This window comes from Semicossyphus pulcher, unplaced genomic scaffold (genome assembly GCF_022749685.1).
Source record: "Semicossyphus pulcher isolate SPU_LCO1_2020_fin unplaced genomic scaffold, fSemPul1.0.p SCAF_3, whole genome shotgun sequence".
NCBI classification, from domain to species: domain Eukaryota; kingdom Metazoa; phylum Chordata; class Actinopteri; order Labriformes; family Labridae; genus Semicossyphus; species Semicossyphus pulcher.
Window position 1 is genome coordinate 34,431,530 of NW_027211704.1, and position 24,949 is coordinate 34,456,478.

The 24,949-nt window shown below is 42.8% G+C and overlaps 2 protein-coding genes across 2 annotated transcripts; both read right to left on the reverse strand.

Moving 5' to 3' along the window:
• Window positions 1-332: 332 nt before the first annotated feature.
• Window positions 333-13,671, reverse strand: pcif1 (phosphorylated CTD interacting factor 1). Its single transcript, XM_069678743.1, has 16 exons — window positions 13,584-13,671; window positions 11,095-11,253; window positions 10,574-10,698; window positions 10,077-10,202; window positions 9,823-9,956; window positions 9,561-9,715; window positions 8,663-8,810; window positions 8,497-8,580; window positions 8,285-8,384; window positions 6,406-6,565; window positions 6,154-6,323; window positions 5,775-5,861; window positions 5,474-5,658; window positions 5,040-5,133; window positions 4,394-4,569; window positions 333-3,792 (listed from the first exon to the last, which is right to left on the reverse strand). Exons 2-16 carry the CDS (start codon window positions 11,219-11,221, stop codon window positions 3,432-3,434), a joined length of 2,232 nt encoding a protein of 743 aa, XP_069534844.1. The 5' UTR covers window positions 11,222-11,253; window positions 13,584-13,671; the 3' UTR covers window positions 333-3,431.
• Window positions 13,672-15,400: 1,729 nt separating this feature from the next.
• Window positions 15,401-21,688, reverse strand: LOC138606282 (haloacid dehalogenase-like hydrolase domain-containing 5). The gene is made up of 9 exons (XM_069678747.1): window positions 21,590-21,688; window positions 20,455-20,646; window positions 19,474-19,586; window positions 19,241-19,334; window positions 18,765-18,798; window positions 18,243-18,417; window positions 17,863-18,039; window positions 15,783-15,960; window positions 15,401-15,670 (listed from the first exon to the last, which is right to left on the reverse strand). Exons 1-9 carry the CDS (start codon window positions 21,686-21,688, stop codon window positions 15,473-15,475), a joined length of 1,260 nt encoding a protein of 419 aa, XP_069534848.1. The 3' UTR covers window positions 15,401-15,472.
• Between the last annotated feature and the right edge of the window lie 3,261 nt (window positions 21,689-24,949).

A 24,949-nucleotide genomic window follows, 5' to 3' on the forward strand; every position in this document is an offset into this window, starting at 1 on the left:
TAAATATAGGTTGTCATTTGAAGAGTTTATACTTCTGTCGTTATTGAATGTTTTTTATCAGGATGTAAAATTCTTGTTCTCTTAAAGTTGAGTTTTTATTAAACAGGAACTTCTCAAAATGTTTTGATTTTTCAAAATGTTTTTAGCATTACTTAAGAAAATCTTTCCCCTTAATATTTGACAGTTGAAGAATTTCATTAATATGTATTATTTATATTTATATGTTTTGTGAATATATTTGTTCAAAATGTTCAATGTTCGATTCAGTTGGATCATTAATAAAAAACATGTAAATAACACAGGATCATAAAGACAAGAAGGACTGCTGTTACTGGGTTGGATATATTTTTACTGGGAGAGTGAAGCTGCAGTTTGTCTGCAGGCAGGATGAAGGACAGACTGTATTTACATTCTCCAGCTGTGAAGACCCCAACACAAACATGGCCGCCTTCGTCACCGTGCCGCGTCACCACACACAGTCACTTTAAACATCATTGTATATTTACAAATGGAGGTTTTAGATTAGTGACAAAAAGGTAATTTTTCTGGTCTGTTGACTTTCTTCATGAATCTGAGGGAAACCAAACAAGTCGCAGGTTTGAATCAATACAGAAAGAAATGTACATTAAATTGAGCAAAGACAAAACAACTGGAGGTGTTATCTTCCAATCATGACTTCTGTTTTTTAAGTATTAGTTACGAGAGCAAATTATTATTACAAGAAAGCTATCATGAAATCTGTTTTTAAAATTAGATCCAAATTTTCAAAACTAAAGAAAGTCAATTATTAAATGGTAAATATATTCTAAGAATTTAGTTTTAATATTTATCTCCAGATGAAAAGTTTTGAAATGATGATACAGAAATCAAAAGTAAAAGAAAAGGCCATGAGAGATTTTATGAATTAATTATTGAGGAGATAGAGAACTAATGCTGAGATTTATAATTTGCAATTCAGTTTACAGTTATCTTTGATTGTAGTTTTGAGATAATCTTTTATCAGATATTTACAAGAACTTCAATGAAGCTCCTGAGAACAGATCATCATAAAAACAACAAAATCCAATTTTACAAGGACATCATAATGGAAATTCTGAGCCAAATGTCCGCACATCTTTAGACTAATATAGAAAGACACTGATGTCTTTGTCAGAGGGTTTTTAACCGATAATTATAAGAACTTTACCTTTTTTAAGATAGCGATCCCATAATTACAAAGAACATCTCCATTTTGTTTTTGGTCAACTTAATGTGTTTTACAGATACACAGAGGAGACTTACAAATACCAGAGGTACTGCATTACATTAGCCTAGCTTAGCACAAAGGCCGAGCTCCCAGAAAATGTTGGACTATCCTTCAGAGAAAACTTAAAAACAATTTTTCAAACGTTTGTAAGATTTTCAGTGACGCAGCGACCCTGCTCGGCCCGAAGACTTGGCTTGAAAAACACGTTTGGAAACAAGAACATCGTTAAGAGTTCAAGAGGTTTCATGCAAAACAAAAACCCAAATAACAAAACAAAACAGAAAACCTTAAAAAACAAAAGGTCACATAGAGAAACAGCTGAGAATTATAAAAATAACGTGGAGGAGTATTCTGCTGGTTAGACTTCAGCATTACTGATGCATACACACTTCTACTTTTACATACAAGATATAGATTTTCTTAATAACACTTTGGTTTAGTTTAAAACAAACTATCATAAGCTGTATAATACAGAAAACAGATCTCAATCTTTTAAAAAATTGTTAAATTAAATCAAATAAAAAAACAATTTAATTTGTTTTTCAATCAATTTAACAGCAGATGAGGAAAATAACATCAACAGACTTCATATCAGTTTAACTGTACAGTATCTACATGCTGGGGCGGAAACTGATGTCAGACAGAGACAGACGCCTGATTGGACGACTCATTAACCAATCAGAGAACAGTCAGTTAGCAATTAGAGTCGAGTTATGAAGTGTGACCAGCCGCTAGTTACCCAAGTAGTTTTCATTGTTTAATCGTATTTAAAAGAATTTGTTAATGAAGATTAATGTTCTGTGGTAAGTGTACTGGTGCCACTGACAAAAATTCATACTTTGACTAAATAAAGTCAAAAGGTTGTCAGGTAAGTCATTTTATCATTTATAATATTGAGAAAAAGTTGTAATATTACAGGGAGAATAGTGCTGTTGTGAATACAAAGGTGAACTGTTATGAGAAAATAGTAACAATTTGACATATTAGTCAAAAATCAATCATATGATTAAAAAAGAAAAAAATGCCTGTCAACACTATCTATGAGAAGATGAGAAAGTTACTTTAGAAACCCTTAAAACACTCAAACGATTATCAGATAGTTTCAGTTTCTTTGTTTTTGTTTAACAGGTTACAGAATAGCTTTTGTTCTATTTTTTGTAGTTTCGTGAACTTCGATTCCTTTACAGAGGGAAAAATCACAAGTGACAAAAAAACTTCCCCTGAAGAGGTGTCACACTTCACAACTCAATTTCAAATGGTAAGATCATCTCCAACAGCTCCACCTGCTGCCACACACCTGTCATAAACATCTGACTCTCATGTTGCTGATCAGACTTCCTGTCCAAAGATGACACAACAGGAAGTCTGAATGGATGTCTGCTGAGGCGTCTGTCCTCGCTGACCAATCTGAGTCCCAGTTTGAACTCCGCCTCCTTCTTTCAGTAAATATGAACTGAATGAAGGCCCCGCCTCCTCCTGCCTGCTGAATACTCAGTTTTCCACAATCCATCACAGACCATTTAGGTTGATCTGCAGTGATTGGCAGGGTGTAATAAGGAGGCGGGGCCTGAAGAGGGACACCGCTGAATTCTGTCCGACCCAACAAAGAAAGACGAGTCCAATAGAAACGATAGCTGCCTTATCAACCAATCACCAAGCCCTGTTGGTATGGGGACCAATAGGAAGATCCTTCAGTGACCCAGAGGACCAGTGACATCACAGATGACACCACAGGTGAATTAAAAGGTTTTTATTGCTGGAGCGCCAACATTTCGCTGATTTACTTCATCTACTTGTCTGCTGCCATGCTTGTTGCTAAGCAACAGGAGCAGCCACACCTGGACTTGAATCAGCTGCAGGTGAAACAAAACTCCAGATGCTGTGATGTCAGAGCTTCAACTAATCAGAAGAGCCGATGTCAGGGGGACGAACCAGATTGAGGGGACACGGTGAAAAAACACTAGAAGACGACGCAAAGGATTTCGAGGGAATGCTCTGGCCATAGCAGAACGGCATTGTGGGTATGTTGACAGAAGCTGAGGGTGTGCTACAGGTGCTGGTGAGGGACATTCTGGACAGACGAGACAACAATCAGCAACAAACTAATGCTGTAAAACAGAGAAAAACCTTGAAACAATGTTCCAACAGGTGAAGGGGCGTGGTCACAATATAAGGCCCACCCTTTCTACACAGCGGCCATCTTGTCTAGAGGACTGCTGCTGCTACTGCTGCTGCTGCTGCTGCTGCTACTGCTGTTGTTGTTGTTGTTGTTGTTGTTGTTACTGCTGTTGTTGTTGTCATGGACACCAGGTGAAATCACCCCACTTGGTGTCCTATCAGCTGCCTTGGGGGTGGAGTCTTTGTCTCCAGGAGCGGTATGGGCGGGGCCAGGAGAGGACATGGTGGAGGGGCGGGCCGGCGAGGGGCGATATGCTGCCGTCAGCTCGGCTAAACGCTCCGGAGTTGGAGCCCACTTCGCAAAACCAGCATCGTTCTGGAGGAAGAATACTGCAGTACCGTGAACCGCCCGGTAGTACATCTCATCTCTGAAAATACACAGACACAGAGTTTCATGTAACACTGTGCAATACAGGTACACTGGAGTACACTACAGTAGATCTTCTCCCTGTAGTGACCACAGACTGTATACAAAGATGGACGGCATGATAGCTCCTCAAAAGTGAAGCCAAACCCTCTCTATCGCCCCCTGCTGACTGGCTGCAGTATAGAATATACAAAATTAAAAAAAAATATATATATAATATGAATAATATGAATATATAAAATCAAAATACACGTCAAATACATTTTTCTCAAACATGGTTTCTGTCATTATAGTTAGTTCTTATCATGCTGATTTATGTCCAAGTGTTCATTTTTCTGACAAGTTTACTTTAATTAGTTATTTGATGCTATAAAAAGGGGGCGTGACCTCATGATTGACAGCTCTGTTGACAAATGGGGCTCCTGCAGCGTTCTGATCCCGAGTAGCAGAGTAGAGGAGGAACGGTGAGAGGAGGCATAACTAACACTAACACTACAGTCATTGAACTTTCCATTGTGTATTCATTTTTATACAAAGAGAGGCGGGGTCCATTTTTGTATACAGTCAATGGTGGCAACTTATAGAAGACTCGGTACCAGTACCTCTTGCAGATGTGTTGGCTCCCGGAGCGGTACTCGTGTTCGTAGGCTGAGATGCACATCTGGTGACGGAGGAATCGGCTCCCTTCCATGCGGGTCAAAGCCGGGGTCGGGGGGTCACGCCACTCAGGGACAAAGACGATGAAGGACAGTGGCTCAGAGGACTTATCCAAAAGCCCCTGAGAGACACAGATTGAAAGTAATATGAAGACTTGTCCTGGATGAGAAGTTTGTGGTGTCTCTTCTGACTTCTGACTGAAATGTTCAAACCAGTACAGACTAGTACAGTGCCGGCCTGTACACACTGAACATCACATGACCACATGTTTGTATTCGCAGCTGAATGAGTTTGATCTTTTGGCACTTCAATGTGTTTGTATTATAATTAACAGTTCTAAAGATGTTTTTTTTGATTCATGAGCAATTAAAAATCTTAAGATAATTGGGTGTTGTTTTTGCTAACTTACATATTTAGCAGAATACCTTTACACATTTGATGGTATTTGCATTTTGGTATGCATGTGTAAGCATATATTCATTATGTTCTTAACACAGACAAGCTGTTGTATAGTGTAACTGGGAATCGAAATTAACAGAGCAGCCTGGTAAAGGCAAAGACTGTAAGTAGTACACAACACAATGCACTGACCTCAAAGTGCGTCACCATGGCGTCCATCAGTTCTTCACAGAACGGAGGGTTCGCTTCAAACGAGCCGCTGACCGGACAGAACGACAGGAACGGCCTGAAACAGAAACCCCGTGTTGATATACTGCACTCTGGTTAGAAACACTGTAGTACTACACACTGAGCTAACAGAGCTGTAAAAACACACACTCGATTAACAACAATGTCATTCCACAAACTCACACTGGTAATAACACTGGTTATATTGCATGAGCACATTGTGTTTATCAATGTTATAACATGTTTTAATATGTTCTGATGCTCCCACAAAGTCAAAATACATCTAGCTCATGAAAACTCTGATTTCAAATACAAAATCAGAAAGACTTGAAAACCATCAGACAGACAGGTCACAGCAGTCACACACTGTATAGCACTGTGAATAACACCCGTCTCACCCTCTGGATCCAAAGAAGCAGTCGATGTCGGGGAAGGCAGAGCCAAACTGTTTGAAGTAGCAGTTGAGTGGTGAGGCGAAACACTCGAAGGAAACTCCAAACTGTCGATTCAACGCCTCAAACACAGACACCGGCAGCGCCCCCTGCAGGCCGGTCCCCTCGTTAGCACCACTGCCAAACATCACCTGGAGTCACACACAGACACTCCTCGTTAACTCACTGATTAACTGAGTTGTTACCAAACACAAACTGCCAGGTGAGATCAGGTGAACCCTGATTGGTTAACAGAGAGAAAGCCGACCTGGTATCTCTTGACGAGGCACCAGACTCTGGACAGGAACTTCTCAAAGCGAGGATCGTCTATACAGCTGTACCGGTACAGCAGCTCCTGGATAGAGAGACAGGTAGAGAGAGAGACAGTCAGACATAAAACAGAACAAATGCACCTTTGAAGGTGTGGGGGGGTTCAAAGCAGAAAAACAAACAACTTACACCCCTGATAGAACCTGAGTGAGCTGTAACAGTAGTACTAACATCAGTGACAACGACTGAACTGATAATCTGTGCCAAGTGATCACAAAATATCGTGATACTGTGCGTGATGCTGTATCCATTTTCCTCTACTCCTATTAGTACCAGTGGTATCTGTCAGTACTCAGGGTGCTGTCTGCAGTACTGACCAGTTTACTGAAGTGACCCCTGTTGACTTTGACCATCTCTCCTCTGAAGCGCAGACAGGCCACGTCATTCTCAAAGTGCAGCTCGACTCGAGGGAGAGGGGGCGAGGGGAGCGACAGACGCACCGGGTAACAGTAGACCAACCGGGACTGCTGGGGGGACTCGGTCGCCTCTGAAACCACACACACAAACAGCACATGAGACACAGGACAGGAGAGCGCATGTGGGGGGTCCTGTGTTAGGCTTGTGTGTACCTGTGGGGGGGTCCTGCAGCAGGCTCAGGTGTGTTTGTCTCAGGCGGCGGCTGTATTCTACAGACAGCTGGTAGATCTTTGAGCAGATTCCTTCCACAGAGTCTTTGGCGACGGCGGTGACATGAGGACCACACTGCTGTCTCAGGTGCTCCAGACGATCCTACGCACAGTTACATTACATGTTAGTATAGTGAACATGTGACAACTATGGTGAAGGGTAAAGGTCAAAATTAAGAGTAGTTGTCGTAGGCAGTAGCTCTAGCATTCCACTGGATCTACTGGCCAGGTTAGTAATTAGCTTCATAGGCTGGTAATCAGCACACTAAGGCTAGCAAGCTGACTGTACATGATGGGCACAGCGGACATTTTTACATCCAACAGGAGGAAAAGACCAGGTGTTAATAATAACTTTAACAATGTTCTGTTCTATTCAGATGTCTGAGAAAGTTGACAGGCAGTCAGCATGCACACAACTATAAACATCCGTGCTTTACTTCCTGTTGGCTGTAAAAATGTCCGCTGTGAAAAAGGCCTATGCCCCATAAATGTAACCGTCATATGTTGCATATGTTCTGTGGGACGGCATCATGGTTCGGGACTTAATGGCACAAGATTTAGCAAGGTAGCCCATAAATGCTTCTGTTTTCTTGGATGATGTCAAGGCCTGTTGGGATATGTAGTCCTTCTAGTTGACCAATAATTCTGTTGCCAGTTGCCATCAAAACTTCTGAAAAAAAGACACCCTGGCTGACCCATGTTTAATCATCATCCCTTGTGTCCTTTTGTGGACAAAAGAACCTAAGAGCTCAAAGATAAAGGAGACAGTGGAGATGCCTGAGGAGTTCAGGACGATTCTAACCCCATGTGCCCCCATTACCCCATGTGACTCCCCAGTCAACTCTCCAACCCTGCTCCTGGAGAGCTACCTTCCTGCATGTTTTAGGTTTCTCTGCACTCTAACACACCTGATTCAAATGTTTTGCTCATTATCAATCCCCTTTGACGCTTCAGTTGGTTGATAACGAGCAGATACGAGCTAACGAGCAGAACCAAGACACCAGAAGTAAACAACCCAGGTGGAGTCCGACAGCCACAGAGACTACTTGACTTCCTGTTAAGAATTCTAATTCAGCTCTCACTTCTCGTAATTCAAGGTGCGAACGACTACAACCGACGGCACCACCTGATTCTCCGAAGTAACCTCCAACAAGATACCCCTGAGGACAAGGTCATGTCCTGCATTCGTTTGGTGTCAGGATCAGAGTTCTCACTTGGGAAAATGATGTGAAGGCTCCCTCCAGTCGGAACAACAACTCTGAGAGTAAGAGAACACTTTGGTACCCGACTTGACATCATACTAAGCATAGCCCTTAACCGTAACCATAAACCATATAGATGTTTCGGCTTATTTGTAATTTGTTATAATGTATTAGTTAGTAGCCACAACTCCACAGACTATCACCGACACCCAAATGACATTTAAGACGTCTCTCAACTAAGACAGCACCAGACTGTCCAGAGTCTTCAGCATCTACTAGTGGGTCAGATGAGCAGCTCCCCTCTAAGTATCAGACAAGATGTGACTGACGCTGGAACTGGCTGACCCATGTCCACAGACACTGCAGTCCTTCTGCTACGTGTCGGCTGCTTCAGGTTTCCTCTTGCCCTAGCAACCCAAAAAGACTCCTCCTTCAGCTTGCCACAGATCTGATGATACAACCATTTATTCGACTATCGATCTAAGGTACTCAGGAACCAGGTGCATGAACCACCTTGTCTTGAACACACTGTTTTCTATGGACAATCCTTTAAAAGACTAAAAATCCTGAGAGGAATGTACACAGTATTATAAAACAAGAAATTAAAGGTCAAAGGTTACCATGTAGTCCTCCTTGCTGGCGGAGTGATCTCGGCGCAGCCAGTTCATAGTGTCCTCAGCGTTCCACTTCACCACCTTCCTGCTCTCTGGACTCGCATTTCTGCACAGGTCAGAGATCAATCATCAGAGCTTTGTCAACACCAGCCCACACACCGGCTGATGACACCATTAGGAAAAAACTCTTCCTGGTCTGTTTTTATGTTTTTACCCACCTGGAGTCAATCATCTTCTTGGCGGCTTCAGCATATTTAAACAGGAGCTTCCGGGCCTCCTCTTTGTACTTTATACGTGACAACCTGAGACACACAGGTATCTATAAATCATGAAAACATTAAAAACATGTCGCGTTAAATATAGGTTTGAGTGTCAGTCGGGTACCTGATGGGAATGTCGTTCATGACCTCTCTGAACATGGACGGGGAGATGACAGTGGCACAGTCACTCGGCAGCAAGGGGTCATGACCTTTGTCGATCACTTTCCTCTCCAGTAGCCAACGGTTGAAAGACTCTCTGGGTGGATCAATACCTAAACCACAGACAGACAGGCAGACATACAACGCTTTTACATGCAGCACTTGGACTTTTAGAAGGTGAAAACATTACTTTCTAGAGCAGAGTTTGTAACTCAGTTGACCAACAATTTAAGGACAAGGCTGTCAAGTTCAGCAGCAAGACAAAAGTCTCAAAACAAGTCACAAGGCAAGCATGTCCAAGGTAAAGACAGCTAAGTCCCGGGTCAAGACCATGAAGTATGAACTGAGCTCCCAAGTCAAGACTACCGAGTTCCAGGTCAAGTCCTTCAGTCAAGTCACAAGTCCAGATGGCCTGGTAAATGGACAGCATAAGCACATGTATAAGCTCACATTGATGACCTGACCATCCGGAGTTATCTGGTGTTAAGTGCCTTGCTCAAGGACACTTTAACTTGGAGAAGCTCAGGATTGAACCACTTACCTTCCAAGTGAACCACTTTAAAAGATTTTAATGACCCCTAGCCCCACTGATGCCCCCTCGATTCTTAATTAATCCATCTTAGTTACAAACAGTGAAGAGGTCCAAAGTGGCCCCTCTCATTTCCATCAAGAGTAATTACAACTCAACTACGTTCTTTGTCCCACTCTCCATGCCTTTACTCCAAACCACATTAAGATACGTAACGTTTGTTAAACAAAATACTGTTGGCCTCTAGGGGACACCATGGAGACCTTTTTAAATTGGAGTTGATTGCAGGTCTAGTTTAGCAGGAATGAATCATCGTGTGAGATGTGATAGTAACCTTCTCTCTGGTGGCACAGTTCGTGGTAGTGTTGCCTTAGTTTGGTGGTCAGTTGAGCTCTCTGAAGTTCAATCTCAGGGTGAGGGGGCAGATGGTTGGCGGGGGGGTGCTCTCTGATCACAGCGTTGGTCTGGATGTCCAAATCCCAGTAAATACTGAAAAACAATAAACAACTTTAATAACCACCGGGAGGAACAAATTAACCACTATCAACACAGAAGCTACAGATGCTAAAGAGGAAGGACGTGGCCTAAACACTCACACAGCTGGTCTGTATGGAGCAGGGGCGGGGCTTGGAGTCGTGGGCGCTGCTGGTTGAGCCTGCTTGTCCTCGGGCGCTGAGTTCCAGGGTTTGACCCCAGGAGTGCTGGGAGAGATGGGCGTGGTGGGCTCAACCTGAGAACGACACACATGACAACTCTTGTTAGATCAGAACGGTGGTTTAACTTTTAACTCTAGAGTAGTAACCAGATCACATGGCCAGGGTGTGTGTAGCTGTGGTAGGGTTGTTTTTACCTTGGCTTTTTTCAAGCTGTTAGGCGCCGCCCCCTGTTCCTCAGAGATCCTCCTCTTCCTCTGACCATTACCGAGGTTACTGTCTCCTCCCTCAGCTGGAGCCGCATTCAGACCTAAAGGATCAGACTGCAGACAGACAGGTAGATAGAGAGAGAGACAAATTGACCGACAGACAGAGGGAAAGACAGGCAATTGCTGGGTCTCACTTCCTACTTACTGACTGTATAAAGCTTCTACTTCATTTTAATCATTTAAGTTAGTCTTCAATAAAGCAGAAGGAATTTACTGTTTTATAATAAAAGGAAAGTAGACACAAATTGTCACTTCCAAATGTCAAACTGTGACGGCTGAGTGAGACTGTCAACGAAGGACAGGAGAAAGTTTTTAAAAGTGTTGCACCTACTGTCCCGTAGGTCTCTGAAGGATGTAAACAGGAAGTATAATGCCACTGTTGGATCAATAAGGAGAGTGTTAAAGGAAACGATGACAGTACTCACAATGACATCATGCTGACCCAGCACTGGCACCTCCCACAGACTCTGATTGGTGAATCTGTTGAAATAATAAGGTCGATTCTCCCTCCGAGACCAGCACTTAGACCATCCAGCCTGGACCAGTTCATCTGTCGGACAGACAGGCCAGAGAGACAGACAGGTCAGAGAGGCAGACAGGTAAGAAAGACAGACCAGCATACCACCTAGCCTGGACCAGTTCATGGGCTAGACAGACAAGTCAGAAGCACATACAGGTCAGAGAGACAGACCAGTATTCAGACCATCAAGGCTGGACCAATGTCAAACAGACAAGTCAGAAAGACAGACAGGTGTACCCAGGAGCTGAGACAGACAGCTGAGAGACAGACAAGTGTAAATGGGAGCTCAGATACAGGTGACAGATAGACAGGTGTACGTCTGAGCCTCAGACAGACAGGTAAGATACTGACAGCTGTACCTCGGAGCTGAGACAGACAGGTGTACCTTTGAGCTTAGACAGACAGGTGAGGAAACGACAAGTGTACCTGGAAGTTCAGGTGGTTTGGCGGTGGTGGACGGAGAAAGGGGCGGTCCCTGAGAAGAGGCAGGGACAGAGGGAGAAGGCATCATGGCCGCCTCCCCCTTTACCGATCCCTGGCTGTCGCTGGACATCTCAACTGCTCATCAGAATGACATCGATCTGCCTGCACAGGAAGACACACTTTAACTTTCAAAATAAAACACTAATGAGCTCTTGGACTGACAACAATATGGTATTCATCACATTTTTTACATAAACAATAATAGAGACATGCTGGATTGATTGTTGTTCTTGATAATTAACTAAAGCGATTATTGAACTATCAAAGAAGTTGCTTATTTTTGGTTGACAAACAATAACTAATAGTTCAATAGGAGTAAACGTCAGTTTGTCTGGACAAACTCTGTGATTACTCTGTTTCTAATATTTATTATAATTGATCAGACCATATACACACTCTGAGAAATGACATCAGTTTAACAATGATATTCAACAAACATTTAAAAAACATTTTCTGATATTAGCTTTCTTCCCACAGAACAAGGACACCAGATACAGAAGTTAAGATGTTTTAGGGCTGCCACGAATAGTAGACATAATCAATCTCATCGGCGATGAAAATACGTCGACATCAATATTTTTAACCGGCACAATGTTTGTCATCGTTTTTCTTTCGCATCATGACATCAGTCGTTTTTGGCTCAAGTTATTGGTCAGCTGAGCAGCTCCAGTCAACCCAACGCAGCTTTAAAAATGACGGCGGCGGCAGGGTCTGACTCGGTTCAGAGTGAATCTTTCCAAAGGCCCAAGGCTTCGAAAGTAAGGGAGTACTTCAAGTTATCACAAAACAAAAAGGTGGTTTGTACGAACAGCTGAAGAGAAAACACACAGACAAGTCAAAACCACGGTGGGTGTGTGTGTGAGTGTTGGGCTTCTCACATATAGGGCTTCCTTGAGTAGTTATTTTATTTCTTCCATTATGTTGAGCACATTACCTTGAGTTGGGAATGCTGTAAAAACAATAACGTTTAAATAATTGTGTAATAATTGAGGAAGATTAATCGTTTAGATTAAAGCGACTAATCGGTAAAATAGTCGTGCTGCCCCAAGATGTTTTAAAGACTTAAAGATTAATTTATTAAGAAAGAAAATAATAATCCGGAAGATAACCCCCAGTTGAGAGCAAAGAAGCAACTGACCATTATCTTAATAACATCGCAAAATATTACAAATTAAAAGCTTAAACAATAAACAGCAATACATAAATACAGTAATTATAAAAAAATATTTGTGTCAAATTTCTGTCTGTTGATTTGTCAATGGAAAGAGCAGTTAATGCAGTTCTTGTTTAAATTTAGGAACTGATTAAATGTCCACAACAAACCAAAGTGTCAAAAAAAAAAAGTTGACACTGAGTGTGTAATACGAAAATCTGGTGACACGAGGTATATTTTGTTAAGACCCGTCAATCATAACAAACCGAAACCGATGACAAACTGATCTAGAGCCCAAACAGTCTGATCGATTTGTTTATCGGCAGGAAATTACAAGCAGTTATCAAAATGACGCGCACTGAACTCTGTTCGAGGTCAGTGTGAACTGATCGACAGGCTGCAATGTTTCATGACATTATGTAGAATAAACCAGAAGATGTTTAGATAAGTCAATGATGACCGAGTCTGAAGCAGCTCAAGAACATCTTTACTAAAGATTAACATTTTGTGTTGTCCTACAGCATGTTCAGCATGTCCAGTCGATTGTGACTCTGAGATCAAAACATATACTGATCTCTGTGACAACACGAAGGTCCGGGCCGACCTGTTCGTTACGGTTACAGACCGTCTGAATGTGGCGGTTTGAAGGCAGATGGCGGCAAACTGAACGATTTCAGAGTTCTAAAAAAGATCATTCAATAAAAGAAAAAGCATGAGGTCTGTGTGATATCATGAGAAATTAAAGAGGTGTGTGAGCAAATTCAATTATTCTAGATGTTTTCTTTCACATACGCAGAAATGAGCGCTATGGTTACACGCATGCGCCTCGCAGGCTTTCCAAACAAACACGGAGGAGGAGAAGAGGAGGGGGAGGTAAGGGGGGAGGACAACAAAAAGCTGCGGCTGCTCCTCCGGAGCCCCAGCAGAAGACACGGACACAGCGGCTCACAGTACCTATTCACAGCGGGGCCAAACCAGGCTAAAGTGATTTTAATACGCAGAGAGGGAATCGACCAGTCTCTAGCTCGCGTTTATTTCGCCATTTTGCGCGTTCCACTCCGTCTGCGCTCAGAGCGACAGCTGCTGTTTAGGCGCCACTTCTCAGACAAGATGGCGGACACGCCCCTGCCACAGCGCTGCGCGCCCTGCACAGTATTTATGCCTTTTTTTTACAAACTCAGCCGCCTTCCGCGCCATTAGTCAGGTTCATTCGAATGCCGAAACCTTCCGCCGCATGTCGGTGCCGTCGGATCGGCTGCGCGGGGCCGCCTGCCCTTACCTTGACCGGTTAAGTTGCGGAGAGTCGCGGGTTCTGTCCGTTTGTTTCGGGTCCTCCGCTCCGCTCCCTCCCCGCCTGCTCAGACATCTTTACAGGGACTCGGGGTGAGCCACTGCGCAGGCGCCGCTGTTACCCCTTTTCCTGTTCCGGAATGTCCATTTTCTGCCGCCATGTTGAGCAGGTCCAACAGGCTGAAAACGTCTCTGATGTTATATAAACTGGAATCCTTGCCCCACAAGGATGTTTTGATTGAATAATACATTTGCATCATGCAAAGATATTTATGTTGTTCAAAGATAAAGTCTAAGTCTTATAAGGATTCAAGAGTGCTCTAACTGATGTGATGTCACATATGAGGATCCATCCATCCTTTATCTATAGGCTAGTGCTTATCTTGTTAGGGTGGCAGGGGCTAAAGCCAATTCCAGCTGTCATTAGGCAAGAGGTGTGGTTAAACCTGGACTGGTCGCCAGTCAATCACAGAGTGACAAATAGAGACAGACAACCTTTCACGCTCACATTCACACCCACGGGCAATTTTAGAGTCACCAATGAACCTAACGAGCATGTCTTTGGACTTTGGGAGGAAGCTGGAGTACCCGGAGGGAATGCACAGGGAGAACATGCAAACTCCACAAAGAAAGGATTTGAACTCAGAACCTTTTAGCTGTGAGCTGACAGCGCTAACCACTGCACCACCGTGCTGCCCCATATGAGGATCCTTCCTTTAGTATTTTCATGTTCATAAGAACAACTTAAAGTGCTCAGACAAAAATGGGTCTTTGAATATCTGTGTCATGACAGCTCCACCTGCCGAGGAAGTTCATGTGACACTATTGAAAGCTACACGCAGCTACTAATTTGATGAGTGTTTGGAAAACTGTTGTTCAAAGTGTTTTATGTTAATAAATAAATGTTTAATGAAGATGTGTCTACAAATTCCTCCATTCAGAGTTAAACTAATGATCAAGTTTGTCCCAATAACATCTTATAAAGAACAATCTTAATCATCTTACTGTATCATGATTTATTTATGATTTATTTATTTATATACACAATGATATTATAATGCATTTTATTGTAGCTCCTCCTCCTCATCATCTTCTTCTAAACCAACTGACTCTGATTTGTCAGTTCTGTTTTAAAGGAATAAGTTTAAGGAATGTTTGATGTGGTGCACCGTGTTGATACTCTTCTATTTATCTTACAGTTTCTCTACAGTTACAGACCTGCAGAACTTTTACTGCATTTATATCTGCAGCAGATAATTTAATAGAAACGATGACGCTCTTCTCTGAGTCTCCATCTTTGGTCAGAGTTGGCTCCAATAGGTGTTATTCTAATTCTGACAGGGTATGATATTTTTACAGGTTTTTATAGGTTTATTGATTTTTATTTTCATTAATTACAAATAGGGAAAGCATTCAGATGAAATCATAATATTATACAACAGTTTTATGTCTGACATTAATCAGCTCAGATGTTCACAGCACCAACAAACATCTGTGATATATAGTTTAAGTCAAGTTTATTAGTAGTTAAAGTGTTACAAAAATAAATATATATTCAAAATAATTTAGTACACTTGAAAAAAACTGTGTTGGAAGTGCAACAAAAAATAATGCACGAGCACCAGATGCACTGTATTTATTATTACACCTGTCGACTGGAGGCTTTAAAAACACTTAAATTAGAGAGATAAAGAAAAACAAAAAGACACAAGCTTAAATAAAAATTACGATACTTACAAATAGAATGAAGTTTAAAAAATACATAGGTCAGGTGTCAGAGGTCAAAAGACAGGTATCAAAGGTCAGTTGCAAAGGTCTTGTGTCAAAGTTTCAGTTTCAGAAGTCAGAGGTCAGTCGTCAAATGTTATGTCTCAGAGTTCAGGGGTCAGAGGTTATAGAGCTCTCCTGCTGCAGCAGCAGGTCGACAGCGGCCTCCACATCCTCCACCACGTGACGGGGCTCCACCAGGTCTGGCTCCAGGACTAGGTCTCTGTGACCGTGAAATACCGTCTCTGTGACCGTGCCGCTCTGGTCACTCGGCAGCGGGGAGCGCGGGTTATAGACTCCTGTGCACACCTGAGGACAGGTAAAGCAGCCCTGAGTTAACGACTTTAATACGACATGTTATAATCAGAGATGACAAAAACTCTTTAATTCAGATTTAATTATAATTAATTGAAGCTCCTACCAATACAGAGTGACATTGATCAGCAGCTGATACCAGATCCTCCTCCGGCACCACCATTGTCACCTGACTTCCTGTTCCCTCAGCAACAAGCTTGGTTGTGGTTGTCATTGCAGAATGTTGCTGAGCCAGGTACCGGTTGTACAGGTTTGCACCGTAGATGTCCGTCATCAGGTTGTCTCTAGGCAGCAAGAACAAAACAGTTTGGTTTCTCAACGGTGTTGTTGTTGTTATGGGCAGTTTGGTTACCTTATAGAGTAGATGGTGTTATGGTGTTTGATTTCCCAACAGTTTGATTGCTCCACAGTTCAGTGTAGATGGTGTTGTGGGCAGTTTGATTACCTGACAGTTGGAAAGCTAACGAGGAAGATTGTGTTATGTATGGTTTGGTTACCTGACTGTTTGGTGATCTGACAACTTAGATTGTGTCATAGATAATTTGGTTACCCTACAATTTGATGACCAAAAAATGTAGATGGTGTTGTGGACAAATTTACAGGTGTTGTTGTGGACAGATTGGTAACCCTACAGTGTAGTTGGGGTTGTGGAAAGATTGGTTAACAGTGTAGAGGTTATGGACAGTTTGATAGGTGGTGTTATGTAATGTTTGGTTTACATATGATTACTCGACAGTTTGGTTGCCAGACAGTGTAGACCAGGGGTTCTCAAACTTTTTGGGGCCAGAGCCCCCTTACAGGGGGAAACATTTTCCAAGGACCCCCTCATAATCGTAACACCAACTATATACATTAAAACAGAGGCTCATTTTATTCAAACTGCTTGTGGACTGAACATGACAGCATTTATACTTTTCAAATTATTGATCTTAAAAGCTTTCAGAAAATTAACATTCACAAGACAGCCACAGGAACGGTTCGTTGCGACCTGAGTGAGTTGAGTGATTCATGACAGGTTGACGTAATGTGTCACAATCATATCAGTTTCTATTGGTCCAAAGCTAACATGGGTGGGAGTAATGGACACAATATGCTTGTTTCATTGGTGTAAATGGTCCTAATCTGAAGACATGCAGTTTTTAATGATACAGCACAATTTTATAATTTATTATAGTTATTTCGCGAACCCCCAGGCTGTGGTTTGTGGACCCCCCGGGGTCCTAGGACCCCACTTTGAGAACCACTGGTCTAGACAGTGTCATTGTCTGTTTGGTAACACAGCAGTTTGGTTAGCTGGTAGTGTATATGGTGTTGTGGAAAGTTTGGTTACTGAACAGTTAGGTTACCAGATAGTTTGGTTATCCAACAGAATAGATTGAGTTAATGATGGTTTGGTAAGTAACCCGGCAGTATGGTTACCAGACAATGTAGATGGTGTTGTGAACAATTTGATAGTTGGTGTTATGGACAGTTTAGTATCTGTGGTTACCCCACAGTGTAGATGGTGTTATGGAGTTACCCAATAATGGAGATTTTGTTGAGGATAGTTGATAGGTGGTGATATGGATGGTTTGGTTACCTGACAGTGAAGGTGGTTTTATGGACAGTTTGGTTATCTGACAATGTAGATGGTGTTGTAGACGGTTTAGTAACTGAATTGTGGTGTTATAAACGGTTTGGTTACCCAAGAGAGTAGATGGTGTTATAAGTGGTTTGCTTCCAACACAGTTTGGTTACCAGAAAATGTAGATGGTCTTGTGGACAGTTGTATAGGTGGTGTTGTGGACATTTTGGTTTCCCGACAGTGTAGATGGAGCTGTGGAAAGTTTCGTTACTGGACTTTTTGGTTGCTAGACAATGTAGATGGAGTTTTGGATAGTTCTAAGTTTAATCCAAGAGGCAACTGAACTTTTTGCATCTCATTTAAAATAAGATAATTCTTCAGTTCTATAACCCTACCTAACCATACCGTACAGTGTATGGTGTTATGGACAGTTTGGTTACCTGACTGTATAGATTTTGTTGAGGATAATTTGATAGATGGTGTGATGAACTGTGTGGTTCCCTGACAGTGTAGATTATGTTGTGGACAGTTTTCTAGGAGGTGTTATGGATGGTGTGGTTACCCCACACTGAGATGGTGTTGAGGACAGTTTGATAGGTGGTGTTATAGACGGTTTGGTTACCCGACAGCGTAGATGGTGGTTAGCTTGTGGTTGTGGTTCTGCAGTCTCAGCAGGTGCTCGGCGTACTGGTATGTTAGCAGACTAGGTTTCCCGAGCAGCGCCTGGTACTGAAGCTCTCGTCCTGTCAGCTTTCTGTACACGGACTCCAGACACAGCAGGAACATCCCGTGACCAAACCTACGGCAACACAGCAGGGTCAAAACTGATCAACACGACCACCTAAGGGGGATCAGAGAAACCATCATGCTGGTTTACTGTAAATAATAAGAAAACCTTTTATTATTGGTGATTGATGTATTGATGTATTAACAAAAAGCTGCGCCCTCTGCCTGAGAGCTACCAGGAAGTGTTCAAGCCACTTCCTGTAGTATGTTTGTTACCGTGGTGATGGGGCCTCGGCCATCCACACCAGGTCCATGTTACAGGCGAGCACTGGCAGCTGGGCTGCCAGCTGAGGATCGTAAGCACTACCAGGACTCCCATTGGTCAAGAGCACGTCGACCAGCAGCTGCAGGTTGGTCTCCCATCGGATTGGTTCGCCGAACAGGATGATTGCTACAGCAACACAGGAAGTCAGTGGAAAAAGGTACCAAAATAAGAGTGAGGAAACATTTAAAAGAAACATTTTAAAGGTGATATATATTTCTAAATTGCATTAATTTGCTTGTCATTCTTTTTTACTGTACTGTAATATCTATTTTTTTTCCATGTAAAGGACTTTGAGTTATCTTGTTGCAGGCTGTTTCACCTGTGAGCTGAGATTAAAATATTTTAAGGAGACAAAACACAGACATATTGCAGGCATCCTTCACTCTGTGAATGAGGAGCTCAAACACACCACAAAGATAGAAAGGTAAATAAAAAGCAGGTAATTAAATAAACCGTGAACAGTGTGTTGTTACCTTCTATTTTGGGAAGATTCTGTAGAAGTGAGGACTGAAAAAGAGAAAACCCTGTTAGATGACTGAGTTGCTGGATCTTTACTACGTAATCATACACACCATATTCAGGTTACTGTGCCCTAAACATCCTAAATAACAGCACACTAAGGCTGGACTGGGTGGAAAATGAATATTGCATCTCTATATATCTTCTGCTAACAGTGCTAACAGTCCTTAGGGTTAGCTGCACCCAGAGCTAACAACGCTAACAGATATCTTGAACCATTTTAACTTCAAAAGTCATTGCTGGAACGTTCTGTGTCTGTCTAAGCATCTTCACTCCAACAAGACACTGCTGGTATACAGAGGTTTGGTCAAAGTGAAAAGTAAGTGGTCAAGTTTTTAGATTTGAAAAATAGTTACTGAGAAGTTAGTGAATTACTTGTTGCAGCTCTGTCCTGAAGCCACCTGTCTGCTAACACAGGTAGGGTACTCACAGGTAGTTTGGGTCTTCTGTTGTGGTCCACCATGTCCAGCAGGGGGTGATGTTCTCTGAGCTGCTCGATGCTCACAACCTTCTGAAAACCCAACCTGATGACACATTAAGACTTCAAACCCCTCCAGTTTGTTTGTTTTTTGATTTAAACTTTGTTTTGGTCTGGCTCCAAACACTACAATACCCATGAGCCTCTGCTGCTGTTGACATTCAGAGGACAGATATGAAGGATACGTGTTAGCGATGTCTGTCACTGGTCCCTGTCCGGACACCAGGACACATTTATCATGAAAACTCTTCAACATTCGCAAAGGACTGTGGGAAAGAACCACCTGCTCCGGGGCGATCTACAGAGAGAGAGAGAGAGAGAGAAACAGAAAGAGAGAGAGAGAGAGGGAGAGAGACACACCCAGTTCTTCTTCAGGTAACCAAGAAACTGTCTCTCTCTTTGTGTCCACCTGTCTGTCTCTCTCCATGTCAGTCTCACTGTCACTGTCTCTAAATTTCAAGCTGTTTTTCCACCCATCTGTTTTTCTCTGTCTATCCACCTATGTTTCTCTCTGTCTGTCCACCTGTCTGTCTGTCAGCCTGTGTCTGTCTGTCTGTATTTCTCTCTGTCTGTCCACCTGTCTGTATCTTTTTCCAGCTATTTGTCCACCTGTCTTTCTCTGTCTGTCCCTCTGTATGTCCACCTATCTGTCTCTCTGCCTGTCTACATGTCTTTCTCTCCATCCGTCCACTTGTCTCTCTTTCTGTTTGTCTCACTTTTTCCAGCTGTCTTTTCCTTTTGGTCCAGTTCTTGATGTCTGCATCTCCACCTGTTTGTGTCTCTGCCTGTCTCTTTGTCTGACCGCATGTCTGTCGTTCCGCCTAACCTTCATTCTGTCCACCTGTCTGTCTCTCTGGCTGTCCATCTGTCGACCTCTATGTTAGTCTCTCCACCCGTCCGTCCATTTTTCTTTAAACCTCACTGTCTGTCTGTCCCTCTCTTTCCACCATCTTTCTCTCTGTCTACCCAACTGACTGTCTCTCTTTCTGCTGTCCACCTGTCTGTCCGTCCGTCTGTCTGTACCTCTATATGTCCCTCTGTCTGTCTACTTGTCTTTCAATATCACTGCCAGTCTGCCTGTACTTTTCTGTTAACTACCTGTCTCTCTGCCTGTACAACTACCTATCTACTACCTGTCCGTCCACCTGTCTGTCTCTCTGTCGTACCTGGACCTCCAGGAGGCGAGACAGCTGCTGTGCCTTGTTGTGTCTGTGACAGCTTCCTGCATTGGTAACGAAGACAACAGGAAACAGGAAGTTGTTGTTTCGGTCCAGAAGCTTCCGGAAAGCTCGTCGAGCGGCAGGAATCACTGAGCCGCCACGAAGCAGGACACCATCCACGTCAAACAGGACGCCAGCCTGGTGGAGACAGAGAGGTAAGGCAGATAGACAGGTAAGAGACAAGTCAGACAGACAGATTGGTCAGGAAGACAGACAGGTCAGAGACAAGGACATGTCAAACAGAGACAGGTGAAAAACACCAATAGGTCAGAGAGACAGGCAGGTCAGAGAAAGACAGGTTGGAGAGACAGACAGGTTAGAAAGAGAGACAGATCAGAGAGACAGACAGGTCAAAGAGAGACAGGTTGGTGAGACAGACAGGTCAGAGAAAGAGAGACAGGACAGATAGAGAGACAAAAATGGAGGTCAGAAAGACAGTGAAAGACAGGTCAGAGAGAGACAGGTGAGAGAGTCAGACAGGTGAGACAGTTCTGTCTTCAGCCGTAAACTTCGAATAAATACGTTTTTTGGCACAAAACTTTCAAAAACAACTGTTTCATAACATCAAAGTTCAAATGTATTAGATATTTGGACAGTAGATAAAACTGAAGATCATATTTACTACAGTACATTGCTGTTGGTAAAATCACTGAATTAGGAAAACAACACAGAACAATTCTTCATTTAACACACCTGTACTACATTGGTCAGATGTACACATTGGCGACACATTTTCTGTGTTACACAAAAATGAACAATTAGGTTGGCAATAATTTTAAATAGTAATACTTCCCTGACCTATTCGTAAATATCTATTTCCCATTTTAATCAAAATATTGTCCAAGTTTTTATCACCGAAAAAATGTTTTTTTTCCGAATTAAGAATAAAATCATGTTTGGAAGTTCTTTCAAACTTTGCTCTGAAAAAAATACATGTTTAGTCTGTCTGTCACTGAGGAGGACATGCTGTTATTCTGACTAAATGGGCACAGTTAGCACGTCCCCACAAGGCAGGGTGGTCCCCATTATGTCGTGTATAATCAGATTAATGTCCCCACAAAACACCAACACACACACTGACCTGTCTGCTGGTCGACATGAGTCTGGCGGTCTGCTGCAGGAGCCCTCGACACCACATGACGCCTGTGTGTCTGTCCAGGATGAGCTGTGTGTTGTTCATTTATACTGACAGAGCTATGACATCACAAGTAGGAGGGGCTACAACAAGACAGACCGTGGCTGTGTCCCAAATCCAGACTCTGGACTACACACTGACTATCAGAATGCACTGTTTTAACTGTATGTTAAGACAAATGTCGGACTTTTTTAGATGTGTCAAATTAACATTTTCTAACTGATCTGTCCTTTATGCATTGCATTGTGGGAGAATAATGTCAATTAAACCCAAAAAATAATCCTTTAGTCTTCTGAATTTGAGTAATTTGATTTGGTCACTTTTTCAGAGCACAGTGCAGACTTGAAACGACTGGATCTGTACATTTTACTTTACGTACCCACACTAACTATGTGCTTAGAATCTCAACTTTACACTGTAGCTCACATTGTATGCTAGACTGTAATTTACATCGAAGTATCAATGTAACATTGTAAGTTATTCTTTTGTAACATTGTTTTTTGGTAGCTTAGTTCCTTGTCTTTTCGAAGTCTCAGAGGTTTCATCAAAGGTAACATCATAGTGTAAATCGTAGTCTCAGAGGTTACATCGTAGTTTAAACTGTAGTCTGGGGTTACGTCGTAGTTTAAATCGTAGTCTCTGAGGTTACATCGTAGTTTAAACTGTAGTCTGGGGTTACGTCGTAGTTTAAATCGTAGTCTCTGAGGTTACATCGTAGTTTAAACTGTAGTCTGGGGTTACGTCGTAGTTTAAATCGTAGTCTCAGAGGTTACATCGTAGTTTAAACTGTAGTCTGGGGTTACGTCGTAGTTTAAATCGTAGTCTCTGAGGTTACATCGTAGTTTAAACTGTAGTCTGGGGTTACATCGTAGTTTAAATCGTAGTCTCAGAGGTTACATCGTAGTTTAAACTGTAGTCTGGGGTTACGTCGTAGTTTAAATCGTAGTCTCTGAGGTTACATCGTAGTTTAAACTGTAGTCTGGGGTTACATCATAGTTTAAATCGTAGTCTCAGAGGTTACATCGTAGTTTAAACTGTAGTCTGGGGTTACATCGTAGTTTAAATCGTAGTCTCTGAGGTTACATCGTAGTTTAAACTGTAGTCTGGGGTTACATCGTAGTTTAAATCGTAGTCTCAGAGGTTACATCGTAGTTTAAACTGTAGTCTGGGGTTACATCGTAGTTTAAATCGTAGTCTCAGAGGTTACATCGTAGTTGAAACTGTAGTCTGGGGTTATATCGTAGTTTAAATCGTTGTCTCAGAGGTTACTTTAAAGGTAACAATGTTTCAAACTTGGAACCCATCAGCTATCATCTGAGAAAGATTTATCCTCTGGGGGTGACGGCGAACATTTCGGGACTTCAGGTGTAACCAGTGGTTAACGATAAAGGACTTCCAGCCAAGACTTCCTTTTCCGTGCGCTGCGTTGTTTACAGTCCAACTAGCAACTTGAGAAGTGAGAATGGAGTCTAGGTACAACTTCTAAAAAAGATATTCAAAAGATAAATCGTTGTCAGACGACTGCCGATGGGAGTCTTGATGTCCACATAGACTGTTTTGCCTGCATACACCGAAGCCTGCTGATGCGTGATTGGTCAATGCTACGTGGACTACAAACGTATTACAACCAGAATCACCTTCATGTCTGAGTCTGGTTAAAACTGTAAAACAAACTTCCCAATTGTAGAACACATAAAGTTTGGATGGGTCATTTTCTCTGCAGCGTTATGCTTATGTTGACCTGATGGTGGAGTACCAAAGTTGGTACATTTTATCCTGAGGGGAACGTGACTGTCTGAAACAGTCCATTACATAGCTGAGATATTTCACTGACAACAAACTGGAGGACTGAAAGACAGACAAGCTGCTTTTGTGGCTGAAAATAAAGTTGTAGTTGGTAGAATGTTATTGGGTCTAAAAGGTGAAATCAACAAATAAAATAAATATAAACTAAACCCAACAGAAAATACTCACTGCATTTTAAGCAGATGACAACATAAAGTGATTTGTAAAATCAGATTCAGTTAATCAGAGCAACCTTCAGTGTTACAGCTACAAGCTATGTGAACGCACACACACACACACACACACACACACACACACACACACACACAGGCTGATTAAATGTGGCTGACGGCAGTTTTCTCCTCACATGACATCACATGCAGCCTTCAGCAATTAATCAGCCAATCACATGCTGCAGAATGCTGCCACCAATCAACCAATCAGCTGCCAGATCTAAACCACATGATGAGACAGACAGGAGAGGACAGAGACACTGCTTCTATAACAGTGTTCACATTAAAGTCATTGTCTGAATGTGCTCATACAGATCTTTGCATCTCACATAAAGCCAGCTGTTACGGGCTCTGTTAATGATGAAAGATGTTTAGTGTGAGGATGTGAGCGGCTTTGACAAAACTGTGATGGCTAGACGACGGGGTCAGAGCATCTCCACAAGTGGTCCAAGGAAGGAAAACCGGTGAACCAGCGACAGGGTCATGGGCGGCCATGGCTCAATGATGCTCGTGGGGAGCGAAGGCTGGCCTGTGTGGTCCGATCCAACAGAAGAGCTACTGAAGCTCAGACTGCTGAAAGAGTTAAAGCTGGTTCTGATAGAAAGGTGTCAGAACACTCAGAGCATCACAGTTTGTTGTGTATGAGGCTGTGTAGCTGCAGACCGCTCAGGGTGCCCATGCTGACCCCTGTCCACCACTGAAAGCTCCTACAATGGACACGTGAGCATCAGAACTGGACCACGGAGCGATGGAAGAAGGCGGCCTGGTCTGATGAATCACGTTTCCTTTTACATCATGTGGATGGTCGGGTGCGTGTGCGTCTCTTACCTGGGGAAAACATGGCACCAGGATGCACTATGGGAGGAAGGCGAGCCGGCGGAGGCAGTGTGACGCGTTGAGCAATGTTCTGCTGGGAAACCTTGGGTCCTGATTCATATGGATGTTACTTTGACACGTACCACCTACCTGAACATTGTTGCAGACCAAGACCACCCCTTCATGGAAACAATATTCCCTGATGGCAGTGGCCTCTCTCAGCAGGATAATGTTCCCTGCCACACTGCAGACATGGTTCAGGAATGATTTGAGGAACACGACGAGTTCAAGGTGTTGACTCGGCCTCCAGATTCTCCAGATCTCAATCCAGTCGAGCGTCTGTGGGATGTGCTGGACAAACAAGTCCGATCCACGGAGGCCCCACCTCGCAGCTTACAGGACTTAAAGGATCTGCTGCTCACGTCTTGGTGCCAGATACCTCAGCACACCTTCAGAGGTCTGGTGGAGTCCA